The sequence below is a fragment of the Nanorana parkeri genome, unplaced genomic scaffold, assembly GCF_000935625.1.
Source record: "Nanorana parkeri isolate BGI_ZX_2015 unplaced genomic scaffold, ASM93562v1 scaffold475, whole genome shotgun sequence".
Lineage (NCBI taxonomy): Eukaryota > Metazoa > Chordata > Amphibia > Anura > Dicroglossidae > Nanorana > Nanorana parkeri.
In genome coordinates this window covers 953,569-973,379 of record NW_017306743.1, presented here as the reverse complement: position 1 = coordinate 973,379, position 19,811 = coordinate 953,569, and the positions used below count along the sequence as shown (strand labels likewise).

Below are 19,811 nucleotides of genomic sequence, written 5' to 3'. Positions count from 1 at the left end.
AAGTAGATCAGGCCCCCCCTTTTGTTCTTGGACAAGTAGTTTTTTTTTTTTTTTTTTATTTCCACACCCCTGGGTGGTATTTAATCATCACTGGGGTTTTTACTTTTTAATATATTAAGTAAAAATTACAGGAAAAAAAACAACTTTCCCCTATATTAAATTCTAAAACGTGCGAACCTCAAAGTACATTACCCAAAATTGGCCATAGGCGACGCTTTAAAAGCTTTTACCGCTCATCAGTTTAGTGTTATCAGTGATGGCCCTAAAATGATTGCTCTTACTTCGACGTTCGCGGCGATATGTTAACGTGTAGTGCAATTGCAGTTTTCGTGCACCGGATGTGGTCCTCTTTATGGAGACATTAGGGGTCTCTAGGCCCCCTAATGTCACCTGGGGACCCAAAAGAAGCTGAGGAAGCACAGATCTGCTTCATCAGCTTCTCTCTGGCTATAGCAGCCAGATGACTGACAGGTGAATGCGGAAGTGATGTAATACACATCACTTCTGCATTCACAGCACGGAGGGAGATCAGCAAGGAGCTGATCTCCCTCCCTTATCCTCCTGACCCGGTCCCAGGCCACAGATGGGCTAGTGGATCCCAGGATTAAAGGTTAGGGGTCAGCGGCACTCGAAGGGGGGGGGGCGGCTGCGGAAAAAATCACGCCATACAACCGATCGGCGACTATAGAGCCGCTGATCGGTTGTATGTGAAACATTTGTTTAAAATGGGCTTTCAGTGCGTTCCAAGGCGTTTGCATGCGTTCCAGAGCAGGTAAAATAGGGCTTGCTGCAGTTTTTTTTTTTTTTACATGCTCTGGAACTGAACGCTGCAGTGTGAACTAGAGCCCAAAATACCATTGGAATACATTGGACGCAGTTTTGATCCGGTCTGTAACTGCTCTGCTCCTGGAACGTGCTTGGTGTGAACAAGCCCTAAGGATAGGTCAAGCAAGGTTTATCAAAGTACACTGTGCATACCCGGCCATTAAATTACTTGTTTAATATTCTGAATATTCATGTGTATTGTCTGCATATATTGTTAGTAATGCAGACACAAGCATATACCCTATGTATGTAGCATGCGACTATATCAAGTACTACACTGCTTTAATACACAGGCTGTAGCAACCAATTATGACTTTCTTTTTTTTTTGCTCCAGGGAGAGAAGATCTTCTATCTGATACAGCCTACAAAGACCAACTTGGCCTTGTTCGAGTGCTGGAGCAGCTCCTCTAACCAGAATGAAATGTTTTTTGGAGATCAGGTAGACAAGTGTTACCGGTGTCCAGTAAAGCAGGGCCAGACTCTCTTCATCCCTACAGGTAGCTGTAACATGACAATAACACTAGCTTTGCTTAATAAGATGATGCAAAAAAGCACATGTATGTCAGCCACGCATCATTAAACTGCGTGACGCTGCCTTTTGTATTCTAAAAAAAAATGTCATTGCATGTATTTTTCAGACTTGTGCTGAATTGGTTGACATTTGTTAAATCTTTTACTTTTCACAGGCTGGATTCACGCTGTTTTAACCCCTGTGGAGTGTTTGGCTTTTGGAGGAAACTTCCTGCACAGTCTAAACATAGCCATGCAGCTCAGGTAGGTGAATTCTGAATAGCAGCAGACAACACCATCCATCACACTTTGGTGTTCATTCCACCTGGAAAAGATATCTACCGTGTTTCCCCAAAAATAGACACTGTCTTATTTTTTGGGGCTCAAAAAAACGCACTGGGTCTTATTTTTGGGGTATGTCTTATTTTTTTTTTTAATGTAGAACAATCCAAAGTTAATGCAAATTCAAATTAAATAATCCAAAATGGCAAAGTTAAGAATAGGGTGATCAGGGTAATCGGGGGTGCCGTACCTTTCCAAGAGCAATTTGGTAAAGAAAATGAGCAACGCACGCTTTTCCTTTCAATACCTCACAGGCGGAGTGTATTTGGTATCACTCCGCCTGTGACAGGACCCTGTACTATGGAGGAAGCATCGGCTTATGCGGCTCTGTTCCCTCGGCTGCCACCTCGCTTCCTCTAGCGCTGGCTTCGTTGGCACCGCTGATTCTCTCCCACAGCTCTTCAACTTCCCCCTTATGCCACCACCGTCCCAGGGAATGGTCACAACTCGGTCTTACTTTCGGGAAGTGCAACAGAGCGAGAACAAAAGTTCTCTTTCCATCCTGTCAGCAAAGGTCATAGAGGTAGCTGCAGAGCATGGGGAGGATACAGCTATAGCACTTTGTTACCAGTCTGATGTCAGTTGCTAAAAAAAAAAAAAGAGTAAACAAAAAAGCCATTAGACCTGGCAGACGGGAAAATGTCTCCACTCTTCCCATGGAAGGCAGGCAACCAGAAGGGTAAGAAGCGGAGCCTAGCAGACTAGTGGTAGCCAAACCTCACCCCTCCCTGACCCATAGATACCAGAAGGCTCAATAGGCAGTTCAAAGGTGGGGACCCATAGGAAATCTCCAGGTTGGGGGATCAAATTTCATACTACTAGATATGTGGCATCTATGTGGAATAGTTCTTACAGTGCATCTCTGGTTTTACGAGCCGGGGGAGACACTGCTGGGAGCCAAAAGAATATGTAGAGGCTCAATCAAAAGCAGTTTGGCTAAAACTGAGCTCACTCCCTTTGTAGGTAGTATAGCTCATAGAGGGAGAAGCATTTCCTTCTGCTTATTTTCTATGCTCCTGAGAAACTGACAGGCGGATCTGACTGGGCCGTCTATGTAAAATTGGCTTTGTACTGCGTATGCTCCAAAAAAATAATTGCTTTCCAATGGGCTTCTGTAGGCTAAGTGCGCCTGGGTTTTCAAAGACTGCTTTGTTGTGCTAATTAAAGACCTTTAGCGGTAGCCTCATAGATGCTCGTAAATGCTACTCAAACAGCTGCTGAAGGAAGATGACCTACCAGCCGGCAGCAGTGCATGCGGAATTTCTTGTTCCTCTAGAAGGGAGCATTGTCTCTTGAAAAGGGATGTTTATGTAAAATAGGAATCTTTTGCAACTCCTTTTTTAATATAATTTGAGTAGTTCCCCCTTCTTTAAACACATGTTTTTTACTGTCTCAACAGAACTGGAATTTGAATTTCAGACTTTCTTCTCTGTTTTTTTTTCACACAGAGCATATGAGATTGAAAAGCGGCTGAGTACTGCAGACCTCTTCAAGTTTCCAAATTTTGAGTCAATCTGTTGGTATGTGGGAAAGCACTTACTGGACACATTTCGTGGTAAGTTCTGCTCTCTGCTAGGTTGGCTAAAGATTAAGGAGGTATGCGTTTCTTTTCCAGAATGCTGGTCAAAATGTTTTTAAAGAACTCCTTTCTTTATTGCCTCATATCTCTGCCTTTCCTTAGATTTGTGCTGCTCTGCTGGAGGCAGGAACTACAGTATATCACCAGTCTAAGGGCCTGTGTTGAGGGACCTTCTGCTTATGTTATTGTCATCAGTTTGCTGCTGAGATCATTGAGAAGTTGATGGGTGCATTTGACCTCCTTCAAGTGGGTTTTTAATTTCCTTACACTTGTTTGGAAATGCAAAGCCTGTCTTGATATAAACAAAAAATCCATCCACACAGGCCCTTAAAGGGTTTCTAAACCCTCAGCTTTTTTTGCATATAGCTACTGCTAGGAAGCAGTAGCTATATGCAAAAGTTTTTTTTTAAAAACGCTTTTAACAGCGGTTTAATCTTACCTGTGTCTTCCCTGCACGCTCCCGTCTGAAAATGTGAAACTGCACGGGCGGCCTGCAAAGCATCTTGGGGCAGGCGCATGCGCAGTTCACATTTTCGGCCGCGAGGAAAGACACAAGGTAAGTCTATGGACGGGTGCACCCGCATGCAGACACCGTGGGAGAGTACGTGCCAGCAAGCTCAGAGGAGTCAGCGCTGGATGGGAGACCCGCAGCGCTAGAGAGAAGGCTGAAAACTACAGGAAAGAAGAAGTTGATCAGATTAAGAGACATCACTTAAGGTAAGTGCTTTAATTAACGTTGGGGTGAGGGGGAAAAAAAATTGCCTTTAATGTCACTTTAAGATGGCACTGAGCATGTACATGTTAAGGGAATGGGGAGATTTTTTTTTTGTTTTCTGCTTCAGTCTGCAGTCAGTATGAGATCTTGCTGACCTTTAGCTGGGGTAGTCTCCTGCCATTCTACTAAGGAGTTTTCTCTCTTGTTCACCTTCTTTAAATCTTTTCTGCTTCTCAGACTTTGGTTAGGTATTAGAATACAAGTCAGTGGCCTACCTTCATTACCCTTCACTGCCACTTTGAACAAAGATCCTTTATTAAAGGTGGCATTTCACTCATTCTGCATTATGGCATCTGAGAGACATGTTCCTTGTTCTTATGACATCCTGCCTGTGTATCATTTTGCTCCCTCTCTTTATGTGTGCAGGTCTGCGAGAGAACAGGAGGCATCCAGCCACTTATCTGCTGCATGGAGCTAAAGCACTTAATACAGCTTTTAGGTCCTGGACCAAGAAAGAGGTGGGCTATTTAATTTGTAGAGCTGATATATCCATATGCAGGAGGTAGAGAAATGTTTCATTACATGATGTATAACATTTGTAGCCATTTTAATAATGAAAAACTCTTTCAGCCATATTGTTCAGCTGTAAGGTCCATCAACATTAAAGGAGAACTATGAGGTGAGTGATTTTTCACTCAGCCTCATAATCTGAATCGGCCTGTGACAATCAAATTGTCACAGGTCGGCTCAGTAGATCGGGAAGTGAGCAAACGCATACCGTCGCTCGCTCACTTCTCGATCTATCCCTGCAGAGAGCTGTGACTGTCAGTAACTGCTCCCTGCATTGTGTTTTGTGTTTGAATAAAGTTCTGTGCACCCCACCTGCAAGCCTTTCGTTGTAACCGTTTTGTATATTGTTATCTTGACACTTTGCTCCACCTTGCTGATACGTTGTAATATCGTATTTATTTTTATGTAATCATCTTTTTGGTTTGCAGGCATTAATGGATCACGAGGAGGAAATTCCTGAGACCATAGTTACTTCTCAGCTCATCAAGGATCTAGATCGGGAAGTCCGACTAATGGAGGTTAGTTTACCGTTTTTAGGTTTCCTGCATTGTACTTATTCAATATATGTTGCCTGAATTTCTGTGCTTTCCGTCAGGACATCTTTCATCAAAACATTGAGAAGACTGGCAAACTTTTGGGTATGTCAAGAAGCCCCATGACCAGCACATCTTCTCCTGTCAAAATGTCCCTTCTGCCCAAGGGTCCCAAGAAAAAGGGGGTCAAGTCCAAAGATTTTGGGAAGAAAGGTGGACGATGGGGTAAAGATGGGCTGGAGGATGATTCGGAGCTGGTCGATATTCAAAATCAGAGGAAGGCCCTTATGTACAAGAAAGAAATGGTAGGATTAATATCACATTGCTGTATGATCTTTAGCTGATGTTACTGTGTCTTTTTATTCACTTGACCCAGATTAAAGAACAACTACAGACAATGAGTAAAATCATGCAGTGAATTGCTTATGCAAGCCAAATAAAAGGAAAATACCTTCAGTCCCGTTCGTGAGATCTTCATTTTGTTACCCTGCCCGGCCGAGCACAGTCTTTGCACTCAAAAAGAAAAGCCACAGAGCACTGTGCCTTCTTATTCTGTGGCTGGACAGGACCACACATTGAAGATCTTCTGGGCAGGGCTAAAAATCGTTTTACAGTGTGGGTACTAAAAGTAAAGTTTTCCTTCTCTATAGCCTTATTGACTAAAGGATTGATCATGGTGCCTAAGTCTCCTGCCAGTTTAACTGTGCAAGCGTCTTGCTTCCGAGATAGACTGCTGATGACCAATCAATGGTGAATCATTTCTTTTTAAATACTGTTGGCATGCATGATTAGAATTGGACAGTCCTGGATCTTGTATACTTGCAGTATCGGTAAGAAGACTTTGATGGGCAGATTTTACAATCCTTGGCCTGCAGAATATTCTGTTCTGTATTTAACTAGCTCTCTAGATCTGAGCGGGCGTCTTTAGATGCCCGATATTTAAAAACAGGCAGCGATGCCTGTTAACATACAAGCGATCTGCCGGCTATAGAGCCGGCGGATCGCTTGTATGGGGAAAGGATCGGGGTCCCCTCCCCTGTCGTGGTCCCGGGCTCCGCTGTGCCCGGTGCGAGCCCGGGATCAGCATGGTGCCTCTGTCATGGGATCAGAGGGAGATCGGTACACAAGCTCCCTCCGGTCCCCTCTCCGCTGCAAGAATGCCGAAGTGTTGTATTTTACATCACTTCCGCATTCTTGTGTCACTCTCCAGCTTCAGAAGCTGGTAAGAAGCTGATGGAGCAGATCTCTGCTTCATCAGCTTCTTTTGGGGGGTCCTAGGTGACATTAGGGTCTTGGGAGACCCCTGATGTCTCCATAAAGAGGACCTGTCATATATTTTGATATCACATAGGGGGGTTTTATTAGCCTCCGTATATGATAGCAATACATTTTAGTGAAAAAAAAATTAAAGTTTTCCCCCCCAAAAAAATTTAGTTACACATAAAAAAGAATAAAAAAACAAAAAAAATGTTTGCGCCCATTAAGCCGCACATGTTGCATATCGCCGCGAACATCCCAGTGGGAGCAATAATTCTAGGGCCATCAATCACTAATAACACTAAACTGATGAGCGGTAAAAGCTTTTAAAGCGTCGCCTATGGCCAATTTTGGGCATGGTAGTTTTCTGCAATTTCGCAGGTGCGCACAGTTTTAAAGCTTGACATGTTTGCTGTCTATTTACCCGAACTGGGTAATAATAAATGTTTCCTAACATAATGTAAACAAACGTTTTTTTTCAAAATTCTCAGTAATTTTTCCTAATTATAGTAAAAAATTAAACCCATAGTGGTGATTAAATACCACCAAAAGAAAGCTCTATCTGTCCCCAAAAAATGGTATAAAATTAATTTCAGTACAGCGCTGCATGACGGAATAAATGTCAGTCAAAGTACCGCAGCGCTGAATACTGAAAAATGGCCTGGTCAGGAAGGGGGTCCTGGTCTTCAAGCAGTTAAAGACAAAAGATTTTTCAAAGTTTGCGACTTGACCTACTCAAGCAATGCCAGAATTATAAAACATAAACTCTTGTACCATCCTTCAGTAATGATGGGATTCTGGTCATTTACCATCCTTCAGTAATGATGGGATTCTGGTCATTTACCATCCTCCTGTAATGATGGGATTCTGGTCATTTACCATCCTCCTGTAATGATGGGATTCTGGTCATTTTCTTAGTCCGCTTTGAGCATGATTTCCTAAAGGAGCAGGGATTGAGAATTCAGTGCCGAAGTTTGATCACCACATTAAGCATAACAGTAAGTGCAATAGATGAGCGATCTGCTGGTTGAAGATTCAGTTCTTTCTCCACAGCATAGATCCAGTCGGTTATGCTAGAGCAGTGGTTCTCAACCTTTCCAGGGCCGGGACCCCTTGGTAACATTTGCCAAGTTGTGGTGACCCCCAACGGTAAAATTTAGGAATGATGCGGCTGCTGGTGTGGCGGGAGAACTGACACTGCTGCACTAGGGGAGGGCTGAGGAGGACTCTCTCACCTAGCACAGCAGAAATCACACAGCAACCCACAGGTTGAGAACGACTGCTGTAACAGCTAAAATGGCAAACCATATAACGCAAACCGAGGGTGTCCGCTTTTATTATTAATAATAATGATAATAAAAGGTTTGTTTTCTTTTGGAAAAAAATTACCATTTTTATCTACATATACAAATGGGTTGTAATTATTATTAATAATAATAATAATAAAATAATGGTAATTTTATTTCAAAAGTAAACTTAAAAAACTCAAATTATATAAAATGTAGATTTTATAGGTAGATGATAAAAATAATAATGGTAAGTGGGCGAGTGCAATAGCTAGTTAGCTATTGGCTTTTGCAAAGTGAAATCGCCAACAGGAATCTAGCTATGCATTGCAATGGTGGTCTTTTTTGTTTTTTTTTTACTTACGACGGCCTGGGCTCTAATGTCGGTATTAAAAAAAAAAAAAATCGCAGGAAAGGTTTTCTCTGCTCGATCGAGCAGTTTAAACCTTTCCGGGAGAAAGTGTTTCTCTCCCGGGCGGCCGGGAGCCCTATCTAATAGCGGGAGACTCCCAGCGACCCCTGGCAAGTTGTCATTCGACCCCCGACGAGGTCGCCACCCACAGGTTGAGAACCGCTGTGCTAGAGGTTTCTGCCACGTGTAATTGTGAAAGCAGTTGCATGAGAAATAGTATTTAAAAGCTAGAGTTGTATGCTTTGTGTGAAGCCCTCACGCTTTATGCCACAAAGAGCTTTTTAAAGTAAACCTGTAAGGCTGGGTTCACACCTAGGCGTTTTTCCGCGCTTTCGTACTCGCGGAAAAACGCTCAAACAGGGAAATGCCATTATTTTCAATGTGCATGGTTCCCATCTGGGCAGTTTCACGTGAGTACGAACGTGCGGGAAACCGCCCTACGCCCAAAGAAGTACATGTACTGCTTTGGGGCGTTTTGGTCGGGCGGTTCCATTGGGATACAGCCAAGTATCCCTCGGAAACGCGCGTTTTTCGCACGTTTTTTTACCGTGAATCGCGGTAAAAAACCGCACGAAAAACGTGCACATTCAATCCGCCTAGGTGTGAACCCAGCCTTATGCTTTCATATAGCAAATCACAGTTGCACAGAAAAGCAGGCAGGGCGGGCTATTAAGACAAACTGCTGGTTTAACTGTTGTGCCTTTTTTGTGCACTCGTAACGTCCCACGAGTTGCCTGTGGTAAGCTTAGATGTGCGTGTTTGCCTTCCATGTTCCAATTTCCAGTCCTATCAAAAGATTGCACATGCTCTGAACATTGCATTGTGGAATACAGTAACCCTGCATTTCAGTGTGCAACCTTCAGTCATTAATGCAGTGTTTACTTTGTTCCGATGGCCTTATAACCTGCCCATATCTGATGTATTGGCATTCCGTAGTTTTTGGTTGCTAACAAATCCTCTTCCTTCTCTGTGGGCTGCCCAAGACCAAAAACGTGTGTGTGCTGTTGACCATTTTACCCTTAACCCGATGTGCATATCTTTGTAATCCAGGGGGATGATGATGATATTTTGGATGATGATGAAAAACCTGATGCTTCCCTACTCGATTCAGAATTGGCAGAGAGTAAACTACCGTTAGTTTTGTCCAATGGTATGAATCTAAGGTGAGTGATGATCTTTTGACAATGTATTTCCACTAAAACAGTACTGAATGTAATTAAGTAACACCGTTATTCGAGATTTTGTCCTGAAAGAGGTTGTCCAGGAAATAGATAAACCATGTGCACTAGAGAGTGAGTGTTCAGTGATTCACAGCACTTATCACCTTCTGTAGAGGAGATAAAGGTTGTTGGAAGTGTCCGCCTTTATCTGATATCAGCTGTGCTGAGACAGATTAGTGGTTAGAGGAGGTGATTCCATAGCCTCACTTTCCATTTTGAGTTTTAATGGCAGAACCTCATATCACAACAAGTCTATCTCCACACACTGCAAGTTAGCTAACGGTTTGTAGTGGTCATACGTTTCCTGGAATTGCTGTTGTAAGGGTCATGTATCACAGGCCCTTAGGGCTGTGCAAATTAATGCTTAATGTCTCGATTAATCTTTTTGATCGATTAAAATGTTTTGGATCGCTAATGAAAATACTCGCCTCTCCGCCGGCTTCCGGGATTCCCGACGGAGGTACGTTGACGTCACGGACATCGACGTCACCGGACTCCTCCCCCCTTCCTCAAGTGGCTCCGTCGGCTAACGAAGGGAAGGTGGGAGGAGTCCCGTGGCGTCGATGTCCCCAAGTGGCTCCGTCGGCTAATGAAGGGAAGGGGGAGGAGTCCGGTGACTTCACCGGACTCCCCCTTACACTGCATCGTATGGGATATGGAAGCCAGAGGTCTGTTCGAACACATTTGCTGTCTGCAGTTAACAAGATAAAACGTCTCCAATTCGCACAGGAACACAAGGATTGGACAGTAGAGCATTGGAAAAAAGTCATGTGTTCCGATGAATCACGTTTCCAGTTGCATCATGCAGATGGCAGAGAGAATTTGGCGGGAACAGCATGAAAGCATGCACCCCACATTCATGAGTACAACCCTTCAAGCTGGTGGGGGCAGTGTTATGGTTTGGGGCATGTTTTCCTGGCACGATTTGGGCCCTTTAATTCGTGTGGAACAACGTCTGAATAGCACAACATACCAAAGTATCGTTGCTGATCAAGTTCATCCGATCATGTTGATGGCGTATCCCAATGGGGACGGCTTCTTCCAACAAGACACTGCGCCATGCCACGGTGCTCGTATGGTGCAGGAGTGGTTTCAAGAACATGAGGGAGACTTTACCTTGCTTAGGTGGCCCCCACAATCACCAGATCTCAATGCAATTGCAGCATTTGTGGGACGAAGTTGGAAGAGCCATCAGGCAGCTGGTTCCACAACCATCAAATCTCACAGAACTGGACAGTGCTATTCATCAGGCGTGGTGTCAGATTCCTCGCATCGCCTTTCACGATCTTGTGGATTCAATGCCAAGAAGAATCGCTGCAATATTGAAGGCAAAAGGTGTCCCAATGGAGTACTGATGTGGTGGTCATAATAATCTGGCCACTCAGTGTGTGTGTCGCAAAAATACGCCCATAGGAGACGATTAAAATGCTTTTACTGCTCATCAGTTTAGTGTTATCGGTGATTAATGGCTTTAAAATTATTGCTCTCACTCCGGCGTGTGCGGCACAATAGGCGCAATCGTCGTTTTCGCACGTAGGCGCACCCAACGCATATCTGCGTGTGTATGTGGGGGGCGGGGACTTAAAATGTTCTTTTTTAAATTTTTTTTATGGTTAATTTTTTAATGATTCTTTAATTTTTGTATTTTTTACACACAACTTTATTGCTATTACATGGGGGGCTAGGAAGCCCCCTATGGGATAGCCAATTTACATGACAGGTCCTCTTTATGGAGACATCAGGGGTCACCTAGGGACCCCCAGAGAAGCTGATGAAGCAGAGATCTGCTTCATCAGCTTCTCTAGCTGGAGAGTGACACTGAATGCAGGAAGTGATGTCATATACATCACTTCCGGCATTCGGGGACTGAGAGGAGATCAAAGGGAGTTCGTATACTGAACTCACTTTCTTCTCCTGCCACAGAGCCGTGCCGGTCCCGGCCGCATCGGTCACAGCAGATCTCGGGACCAGCAACGGCAGTGACAGCTGCTAATACAAACGGTCGAGCGTCTCTGTCTGTGTTAAGCTTCCGGCCGGCCGTGTAATTACAACGGCCGGCCGGGATGCTGCTCGTCGGGCTCCACCGTTCTCTCGTCTATAATCTCGTCTGTAATTTTTAAATTTAAGAGTCCCTCTTCCAAACCTTTACCGTTTTAAACATACATGATGAGCCTGGGACTATACCTGCTAATATACTTCTTCATGATGCGTCCAGTAGGTATTCCTAGGATTACTGAAAATCTCCTACCGCAGCTTAGGGTGGTAAATGCTCATATTTCAAACTACGTTTAATACATTTTTTTAAATATCATCATCATACATTTTACAATATGGTCGGCATGGCAGAATAGTTTATGTGGGAATCCTTTATTTAGTATTTGGAACATTACCTTTTTTTTGTTTTTTTGTCCTTTTCATGCAGTGGTAAGAAGGTTTGTGTAGGAGCTGGAAGTAGACACCAGGCTTCTGCCAGAAAAATTGCAAAAAGTGAACCAGCGGATCCCGATATGTCACCTGTTGACCCTTTTCTCATGGACTCTGATGATGACTTGCAAATTGATGAGGCGCCACGCAAGGAACGCAAGCTGGTCCCTCCAAAAAGGAAGCTGCACAGTATGAACTTGTATATCATTTTTTTGTTCTAGATAAGACATGTAGAGTTTATATGACATTGTAGTATAATAAACCACCTCTAAATACTTAGCCAGAGCTAAGGGTGTCACTAGCTTGAGTGGATAGCTATATGGAGAGTCCACTAGATGGTAGATAAAACATTTCTGTGGCTGTGTGTCTTGCCACAGCAATGCATAGAATGTAGCCTTGGGCTGGTGAAATTTGTGTGGAGGAGGGGAAATCCTGGCATTTTTTCTCCACCTCTCCACTTCTATTCACAGCACGCCTTGCATTCTGTGAAAATAATACAATGAGGTTTGTGAATGGATGAAGGGAAGCTCCTTCACAGCTGCCGTTCTTCACCTCTGCAGAGCTGCAAGTAAAACATTGTGAGTAGGATCCAGCTTTAGAGTAAGGAGGATTTTTAGAGCCCAGTCACTCCATATCCAGTGTGTTTCCGGCAAAGTCCGAGCCCAGAACGCACTGGATCGCATAGATCAGTCCGGGTCGTGTTATGGGGTGGGAGGGGGCGTGGCGATGCAGTTCATGTCAATAGTGCATGCAGCATTTTTTACGATCACACTGCACCGGAATGGAAGGCATTTCTGTACCTCACTTTCTGGTGTGGGTGATCGCATTGCAGGTAGCGGGTGTCCCTGCGGTGCCATTGACATGAATGCCACTGCCACGCCCCCTCCCACTCCAAAACGGGGCTCGGCCTGATATATGAGATCCAGTGCGTTCTGGGGACATGGTGTGACCTGGCCCTTAATGTAACCAGCAGCTAGCCGGACACAGGATACACTTCACTGAATGTTTGGGATACTGAAGAGCCTAGTGGCAGCTTTAATTTTGCAAAAGAGCAAGATCGGCTGCAACAGAGATTGTAATTCTGTATGAAATAAATCCAAGTGAGAGGGGACCCCTCAGTAGGTGTGCAGACCCAAAAACCCAAGCTCAGAGTCACCAGGAGATATCAGAAATTGCCAGACTATAGTAACGGTCTCAAGTATCTACCAACAACTGAATTGTCAAGTAATCTTTCTGTTACCTTCGCTGCTTTCTGCAGAATTCCCACGCAAGCTTCCACGTGCAAAGCCGTGCTCGGACCCGAACAAAGTGAGAGAACCAGGAGAGCTGGAGTTTGATGTAGAGGTTGGTAAAATAGACTTCAATTCTTAGTTGATGGCATCTAAAAGCACTTCACACTGAATCGCCTCTAACTCTCTTAACAGGAAGACTACACCACAGATGAAGAAATGGGAGAAGGTGATGGAGACCAGCTTGGCGCTAGCAGTGGGGGTATATTAGACCTTCTAAAAGCCAGCAGACAAGTTGGAGGCCCAGATTACTCTGAAATAGAGTGAGTAAAGAGAATCGGGTTCCTTTTTAAGAATCCGTGAATTTTTTTTTCCTGAAGATTTCTAAAGTATATAAACCCAATTGTACTGCCTATTTTTGACCGCAGGACTAAGCACTTGTGATTCCATTTAAAGCCAGAATGAGATCAGTGAGCATAAGCCATATCCATATGCCAGCTCCATGCTTGCCATCTGGAATGCAAAAGTTGGCTATCAGACCAGCAACAGGAGGGGTGTCAGAGCTATAGCATAGAGCACATACATTGATTTCTTTAGCTGGCCATACACTAGCAGATTTCTAAACAAAAGATCTATCTTTACCTATGAAAGTTCTTCCTTTACTACCCAGTAATGCATCAGACACTTGACGAATGTCGACAAAATGTTTAATTTTAACATTCGGTTCAGAAATGAATGGAGTTTCCCTAATGAAAACCACATTCACTGTTAGAATTTCGCTCTTTCAATCCATGCTGTTCCTTTGACTTTTTTTGTCACTACAGTAGAAATCGAGAGCCGAGATTTGACCCGATCAACTAATAGAAAGCTGAAAGAAAGATCTTTCGAAAATCTCAGCAGTGTCTGGCCAGCTTAAGTTAGATTGAATGGCTGTGTAGCCACCCCAAATGACTTTTGTAGATGACTATCAGGCCACACTTTAAAATATTCACTCGCCATCTTGCTGATTGGGACCCATTACCATCTGTTTTCATATAGCGCGTCACCCGGCCGGCTCGGTCTTTCACGCCGGGACGCGGTCGGGTGAGGACGCACTGGGACACGGGGAGTCAGCTACTGTAGGAGGGTCGTCTGCCTGCGGGGGGTCGATTGCTGGGGACAACAGCGGCGGCGATTACTCTTCGGCGCCTCCTCTGGCTCAAATTCCAAGAAGGCTCTGACGGAGCTCCCCTTTACGGGGGAGCGTCTGTTCGGGGCTACCTTGGATGAGATCATTAAGGATTTGACGGGCGGGTATTTTGGTACTCACCGTAAAATCCTTTTCTCTCCGTTCATTGTAGGACACAGGGCCCGCCCCTCTATATGGGTGTGTACTCCTTTACTGCTTGTTACTAAACTGGAGACTTGTCAGCAGGTGGGGGGTTTTTGCCACCGGCAGGGGCCGCCCCTAGGCTGGGATTGGTCTTTAGTTTTGTGCCTAGCGTCCTTCTCCTGCAGGTGGCGATATTACCCTACAGTACAGGATCTCCGATCTGTTCCCTGTGTCCTTCAATGAACGGAGAGAAAAGGATTTTACGGTGAGTACCAAAATCCTATTTTCTGTTGTGTAAATTTTCAATTTGATCTGGAATAATATTATTAAAACTTAAAATTCTCAATTTACAGCGAAGCACCTGCTTCTCCAAGCACCCAGGAGGCCATTCAGGGTATGCTGTGTATGGCCAACTTTCAAGCCTCTTCGTCCGGCACCCCTGCAAGCCTTCAAGCTTGGTGGTCAGCTGGGCAGGAGAGTGGAGCAGTGTCTGGTGTACCACAAGGTGGTATTAAGGCTGCTGGCAACAAGTCTGGAAATAATGGCCCTGGCGGAGGCTCTGGAAACAAAGTGATTCTGAGGCCAGGAAAGAGGCCGGTCAAAAGGCCTGCACATCGTAGTATGGACAGTGAAGATGATGATAGTACTGATGAGCAGGAAACGCTGGGAGCATGTTTCAAAGACTCTGAGTATAGTGAGTATGGTTATTTAAAGTATATGGTTGTACTAGGTCCTTCTCTATGCATAACAGTAAAACTTAGTGACTCTGCCATGAGCAAAGTATGGGGGTCATTGCTGACCTCTCCTTTGAGAATGTTACATCCCTGAATGTCATGCTGAAGCTATAGGGCTCCTTTAACATGTCTCATTCTGTTATACGTTATACATTGATTTGTGAAGTTTGTCTGTCCAAGCTAATTTATAGATTTCTTTTTATTTAATTTTTTTCTGCTTTTGCATTTCAGTTTACCCGTCTCTGGAGTCTGATGATGATGACCCAGCACTAAGGTCACGTCCCAAAAAAAAGAAGCAGACAGATGATGCTCCATGGAATCCAAAGGGTACAATCTCCAATGTTCACTTTTTATTTATAATGTAACTTTTCTGGTTTGTGTAGTTTTCATCACGGTCATTAGTTTTTTTGAACTTTGTAGTTCAGAATGATTTGGCATACAATTGGTGAATAAAATGTAAATATAAAGCAGACCTATTGTAAACGCACATGATTTACACATATCATTAGGACATATTGGCATTTCCAAATCACAATGCTATATTCAAATCCCAACTCCAGACTCGGACCCTCATACTGTGTGTGGGTGTGTGTGTATAGATATATAGAGGGAGAGAATGAGTGTATATGTATATATATATGTGTGTGTGTGTAATATATATGTATATGTGTGTATGTATGTATATATGTGTGTATGTATGTATGTATATATATAAAATGTATGTATGTGTATTTTATTATTTTTTCATTTTTGGTTTTTATTTATTTTTAAGTAAAACCTTTTTTTTTTCTGAAGTTTTCAGTCTAGTCAGGTGACACACAGGGTCCTATTTAAATTATTGTGGACTGCTCACGGCAGCATAAGATTCCGAGAGCGGAGCTGAAGTGTGGATACAGGGTGCTGTGTTGGTCCATGATGCCCTGCACTCACAGTAGCTCCTCAGTATTACTGATTAAATGACCGTGGGCATAATTCAACCTGGATTTCTGAGGACATCTTGTGGTGTATAACTGGTACTGCAGTTTTGGAATGTACGGTAGATGACTTTTTTTTTTTTTTTAAACCCTGGCTGGGGCTCTAGTTGGTCTTGAATTTTAAACAAAAAAAAGCAACTCGAACTTAAAGTACTTAAGTAAATAATATCTACTCGGAGTTAGGCTTTGAACTAGTCTTTATCAGCCATAAAGCTGAACACTGGTCTTAGAAAATGTCTGTTTCTATTATAGGATTCTAACACGTGATGCACGCAAGTTTATGCCTTTCTTTTTTTGTCTAGTTTTTCATGTAGTCTATGAAGTGTATATGAGGGAAGTAGCCCCATGCATGTGTCAGTTTTTGTTCTAGTTGATCAGAATATCTAATTGCAGCTCCAGGCAGACCATATTCCCCACAGTGCTGTGCACCACAGTGAACATTGAGAGAAATGGTTTGCCATGCAGGTAATGATGACTATTGACGGAAACGTAATAAGTGACTTTTCTCTTTTTCAGCACGTGTCACTCCAACACTCCCAAAACAAGCCCGTCCGGTTCGAGAAGGAACTCGCGTGGCCTCAGTTGAGACGGGACTGGCTGTAGCAGCAGCAAGGCTATCACAGCAGGTACATGGCAAAATATGCCAAAGGTTTTGTCTCACTTTACATTTATGACATTTATTCCATCATGCATTTTTTGCCTGGACATATAATTTAAGCTTTGTGATAAATAACCTTTTTCAAATGCACATCAATGTGCAGACCAGACCTAATGGGCTAAAAATTAACCATTTTTATTTTCTCACATTTTTGTTCTTTCAGGAGCAACAGAGATCTCAAAAGAAGAAAGTGAACAGCAAGAAAAAGCCTACAATTGAACCAGAACCTCAAATTCTCCCATCAGAGCCTGAGCCGCCGCCGCCACCTCCTCCTGAGCCTCAGATCGAGGTGTTCTCCGGCAGCCTGGCTGACCATGAGTACACAGCTGGCCCCAATATTTTTGGCATGGCTCAGGTGAACCGTGGGACTACTCCGATGGCACCAGGTGTCTTCCTTTCTCACAGACGGCTTTCTGCTACCTCTCCAACAAGTCAAGTAGCTCAGGGTATGGAATGGATTGTTTAAGAATTGACTTTACCTTTTAAAAGTCTGATTTTTACTCTGAGTTTTCACACCTTCTATGCAAAGTTTATCATATAGTGAAAACTAGAGATGCACTGATACCGGTTTTTCGGTATTGAGTACCGATAGTTTTTTATTTCGGTACGCACCGATACCGAGTACCAATGCAGGTACTTCCGGTAGCATGGAGTCGGCATCCTGGGCAATCAGGAAGCTGGGCAGCGAGTCATGACCCGCTGCCCGGCTTCTTGATTGCCTGGGAAGCCGGCTCCATACTGCTTGGCCAGCTCAATGCTGATTGGCCGGGAAGCCGGCATTCCTGCCAATCAGCATGGAGCCAGCTTCCCGGCCAATCCGGACTTCGGGAGGCAGATCCTTACCCGCTGCCTGGCTTCCTGATTGGCCGGGAAGCCAGCACCATGCTGATTGGCAACTTTGGTGTTTTGCGGTCCAAAGGCAGAGGGCTCTGGACGCCTGCACAACCCCTGCAAACTAGCCAGTGAGGTCACAATCGATCAGAATCCGGAGATGCATGGGGAGGGCTGTCAGTGCGTGGCTGGTGATTACCGCGCCCTGCTATAGCGGGGCGCCACTCTGCACACTCAGTCTGCTTTGCTGTGCTTTCTTAATGGCCAAATAGCATGGAGGCGGATTGCGGGCCAATCTTGCTTGGCCGAGGTTTCAGCTCCATGTTCCCTTGCGGCACTGCCAGTCAGGAAATCTCCCTCTGACTGGAAGTTCCGGTATCGGAGCATTTGGGCGAGTACGAGTACCCACCAAAATCCTCAGTATCGGCACCGATACTAGTATCGGTATCGGTGCATCCCTAGTGAAAACTGCATGAGCACATAACCAGATCCTAAAGAATAAGTTTAATGACAATCACAAGTTTTCCCTGCAACATTTTGGCTTGCTTCCTAAGCCTTTTTTTATTGGCCCTTTACTGTGATGGACAGACACCCTATAAACAATTGGCAGGTGGGGGTAGAGGCCATGGAATGTTAGGATCTGTATATAACTGAAGGCTAATGAGCAGGACCCTGCGGGTTTTTTTTGTTATTTACAGGAAACGTTGGCATTTGCATGTCTACTGAACATTTTGGTATGTGTTTTGTCACCATATGTAGAATCCTGAGGTTTGTAATAGGTTTACTTTAAAATTCAAAGTGACCCTGACCTGGTCTAAAAAAAATGCCACAACTATTCTAAAATGCAGGCACCTTGTGGCGCTTAGAAGTAGCTATGTCTTAGCCTTTAAGTTGATGACGGTGTCCTTGTTGGATGTCGGAGGCTGTTGGGGTCCCTGACGTCTCTCTAAGTCCATATAAAAGCCCGTCCTCTCATGGTGGTCTTTACTAAGATGAGCTGACTGCCAGTTAAAGGTGCGGCCTTTAATTCTCTAATGCTGATTTTAGACCAGACTTCCTCCCGGAGTAAATACTTTTTTTAAATTTTTTTATTTCTCGTTTATTGAAACATGTAAATAAACACATTCAAAATACGAAATGTGCAAAATCAACGGTGTCAAACGATATATAGACACCAATTATAAAAGGACACATCCTTCCACAATAGAGATCCATATCATGTCATGAGATAGACTTACAAAACCATCATGGTCCTAGGATCAACAGGCGCCTAAGTAGCACTGCATCACTCATTTGTCACAAGGAGGCAATGCCAAAGTAAATACTTGACTTTAGTGACCCTAAGCTGGAGAGTTAAGTCTTAATGCATTCAAGCACCTTAACTATTAACAGAAATGTATCTTATTTGTGTATCACTCGGCTGTAGATCCTCCAATCATCTCTGAATTGGCGCTGACACTGTCCTTCCTTCTGGAGGGTGGCTACTTTTGTTCCCCATGGTCCCTGTGTGTGTTGTGAAGTAGTCACCGCTCCAAGCTCACTGCCGTGATGGACTACAATTTCAATACAAATGAGTAAACCAAATGTGACATTGTAGTCCCCACGGGTGTGAGCTTGGAGCGGTGGCTACTTTACTACACACACGGGGACCATGGGGAACAAAAGTAGCCCCCCTCCAGAAGGAAGGACAGTGTCGGCACCAATTCAGAGATGATTTGAGGATCTACTGCCGAGTGATACACAAATAAGATTTAAAAAAAATAAAATAGTTAATATACTTGCATGCATTTCTAAGATTTAACTCCTTAGTCTGGTGTCACTTTATCCTCCATAGATACTATAATTGTAATCGTATCTTATTTTGTAGGGTTTAATGCCCCCTCTTTGTAACCCCCATTATGAGGAGCTGTCCTTCATAAAATAACGTAACATATTACTAGTAATCGCCTAGACTTTGTGATTTTTATTTTTCATTAATTGTATATGTTGGGGTTTTTTTTCCCAAGGAAAGCGACCCAAGAAAGGTTTAGCTACAGCTAAGCAGCGTCTGGGCAAGATCCTGAAGATTCACCGGAATGGAAAGCTTCTTCTGCTGTGACCTCCTACCCCCCCTTACACTCTTGATGCTGACCCTTTTCTTCTCGAGTGGATGAGTGGACTTTTAGGGTCATTGTACAGAGAGGGCAGAGCTGGGTCCCTAGCTGTGCTGAAGACTTATTTTTGTAAGAACTGCGCACACACACAAACAAACATGGACTTCTTTTACCGAGAAGTACAAACATAAAAGGCAGGCTGCACAGAGAGCAAGATGGAAGAAAATTCACATGACACAAGATGTTTGCCGTCCTCTTTCGCTTTGCGGCGTTCCAGACTAGAGGCCATTGTAAAAACACGAGAGC

The 19,811-nt window shown here is 44.0% G+C and overlaps 1 protein-coding gene across 1 annotated transcript in view; it reads left to right on the top strand.

Moving 5' to 3' along the window:
• The window catches only part of PHF8 (PHD finger protein 8), a 27,643-nt gene extending 7,950 nt beyond the window's left edge, over positions 1-19,693 (top strand). Inside the window, exons 8-22 of the mRNA XM_018560699.1 lie at positions 1,161-1,323; positions 1,513-1,600; positions 3,127-3,233; positions 4,399-4,490; positions 4,971-5,060; positions 5,138-5,380; positions 9,081-9,193; positions 11,673-11,863; positions 12,933-13,018; positions 13,099-13,226; positions 14,569-14,909; positions 15,181-15,276; positions 16,440-16,549; positions 16,745-17,027; positions 19,419-19,693. Of these exons, the coding sequence (XP_018416201.1) occupies positions 1,161-1,323; positions 1,513-1,600; positions 3,127-3,233; positions 4,399-4,490; positions 4,971-5,060; positions 5,138-5,380; positions 9,081-9,193; positions 11,673-11,863; positions 12,933-13,018; positions 13,099-13,226; positions 14,569-14,909; positions 15,181-15,276; positions 16,440-16,549; positions 16,745-17,027; positions 19,419-19,510 (2,223 nt within the window). The 3' untranslated portion in view covers positions 19,511-19,693. The remainder of the gene's footprint in view (positions 1-1,160; positions 1,324-1,512; positions 1,601-3,126; positions 3,234-4,398; positions 4,491-4,970; positions 5,061-5,137; positions 5,381-9,080; positions 9,194-11,672; positions 11,864-12,932; positions 13,019-13,098; positions 13,227-14,568; positions 14,910-15,180; positions 15,277-16,439; positions 16,550-16,744; positions 17,028-19,418) is intronic.
• The last annotated feature ends 118 nt before the right edge of the window (positions 19,694-19,811 follow it).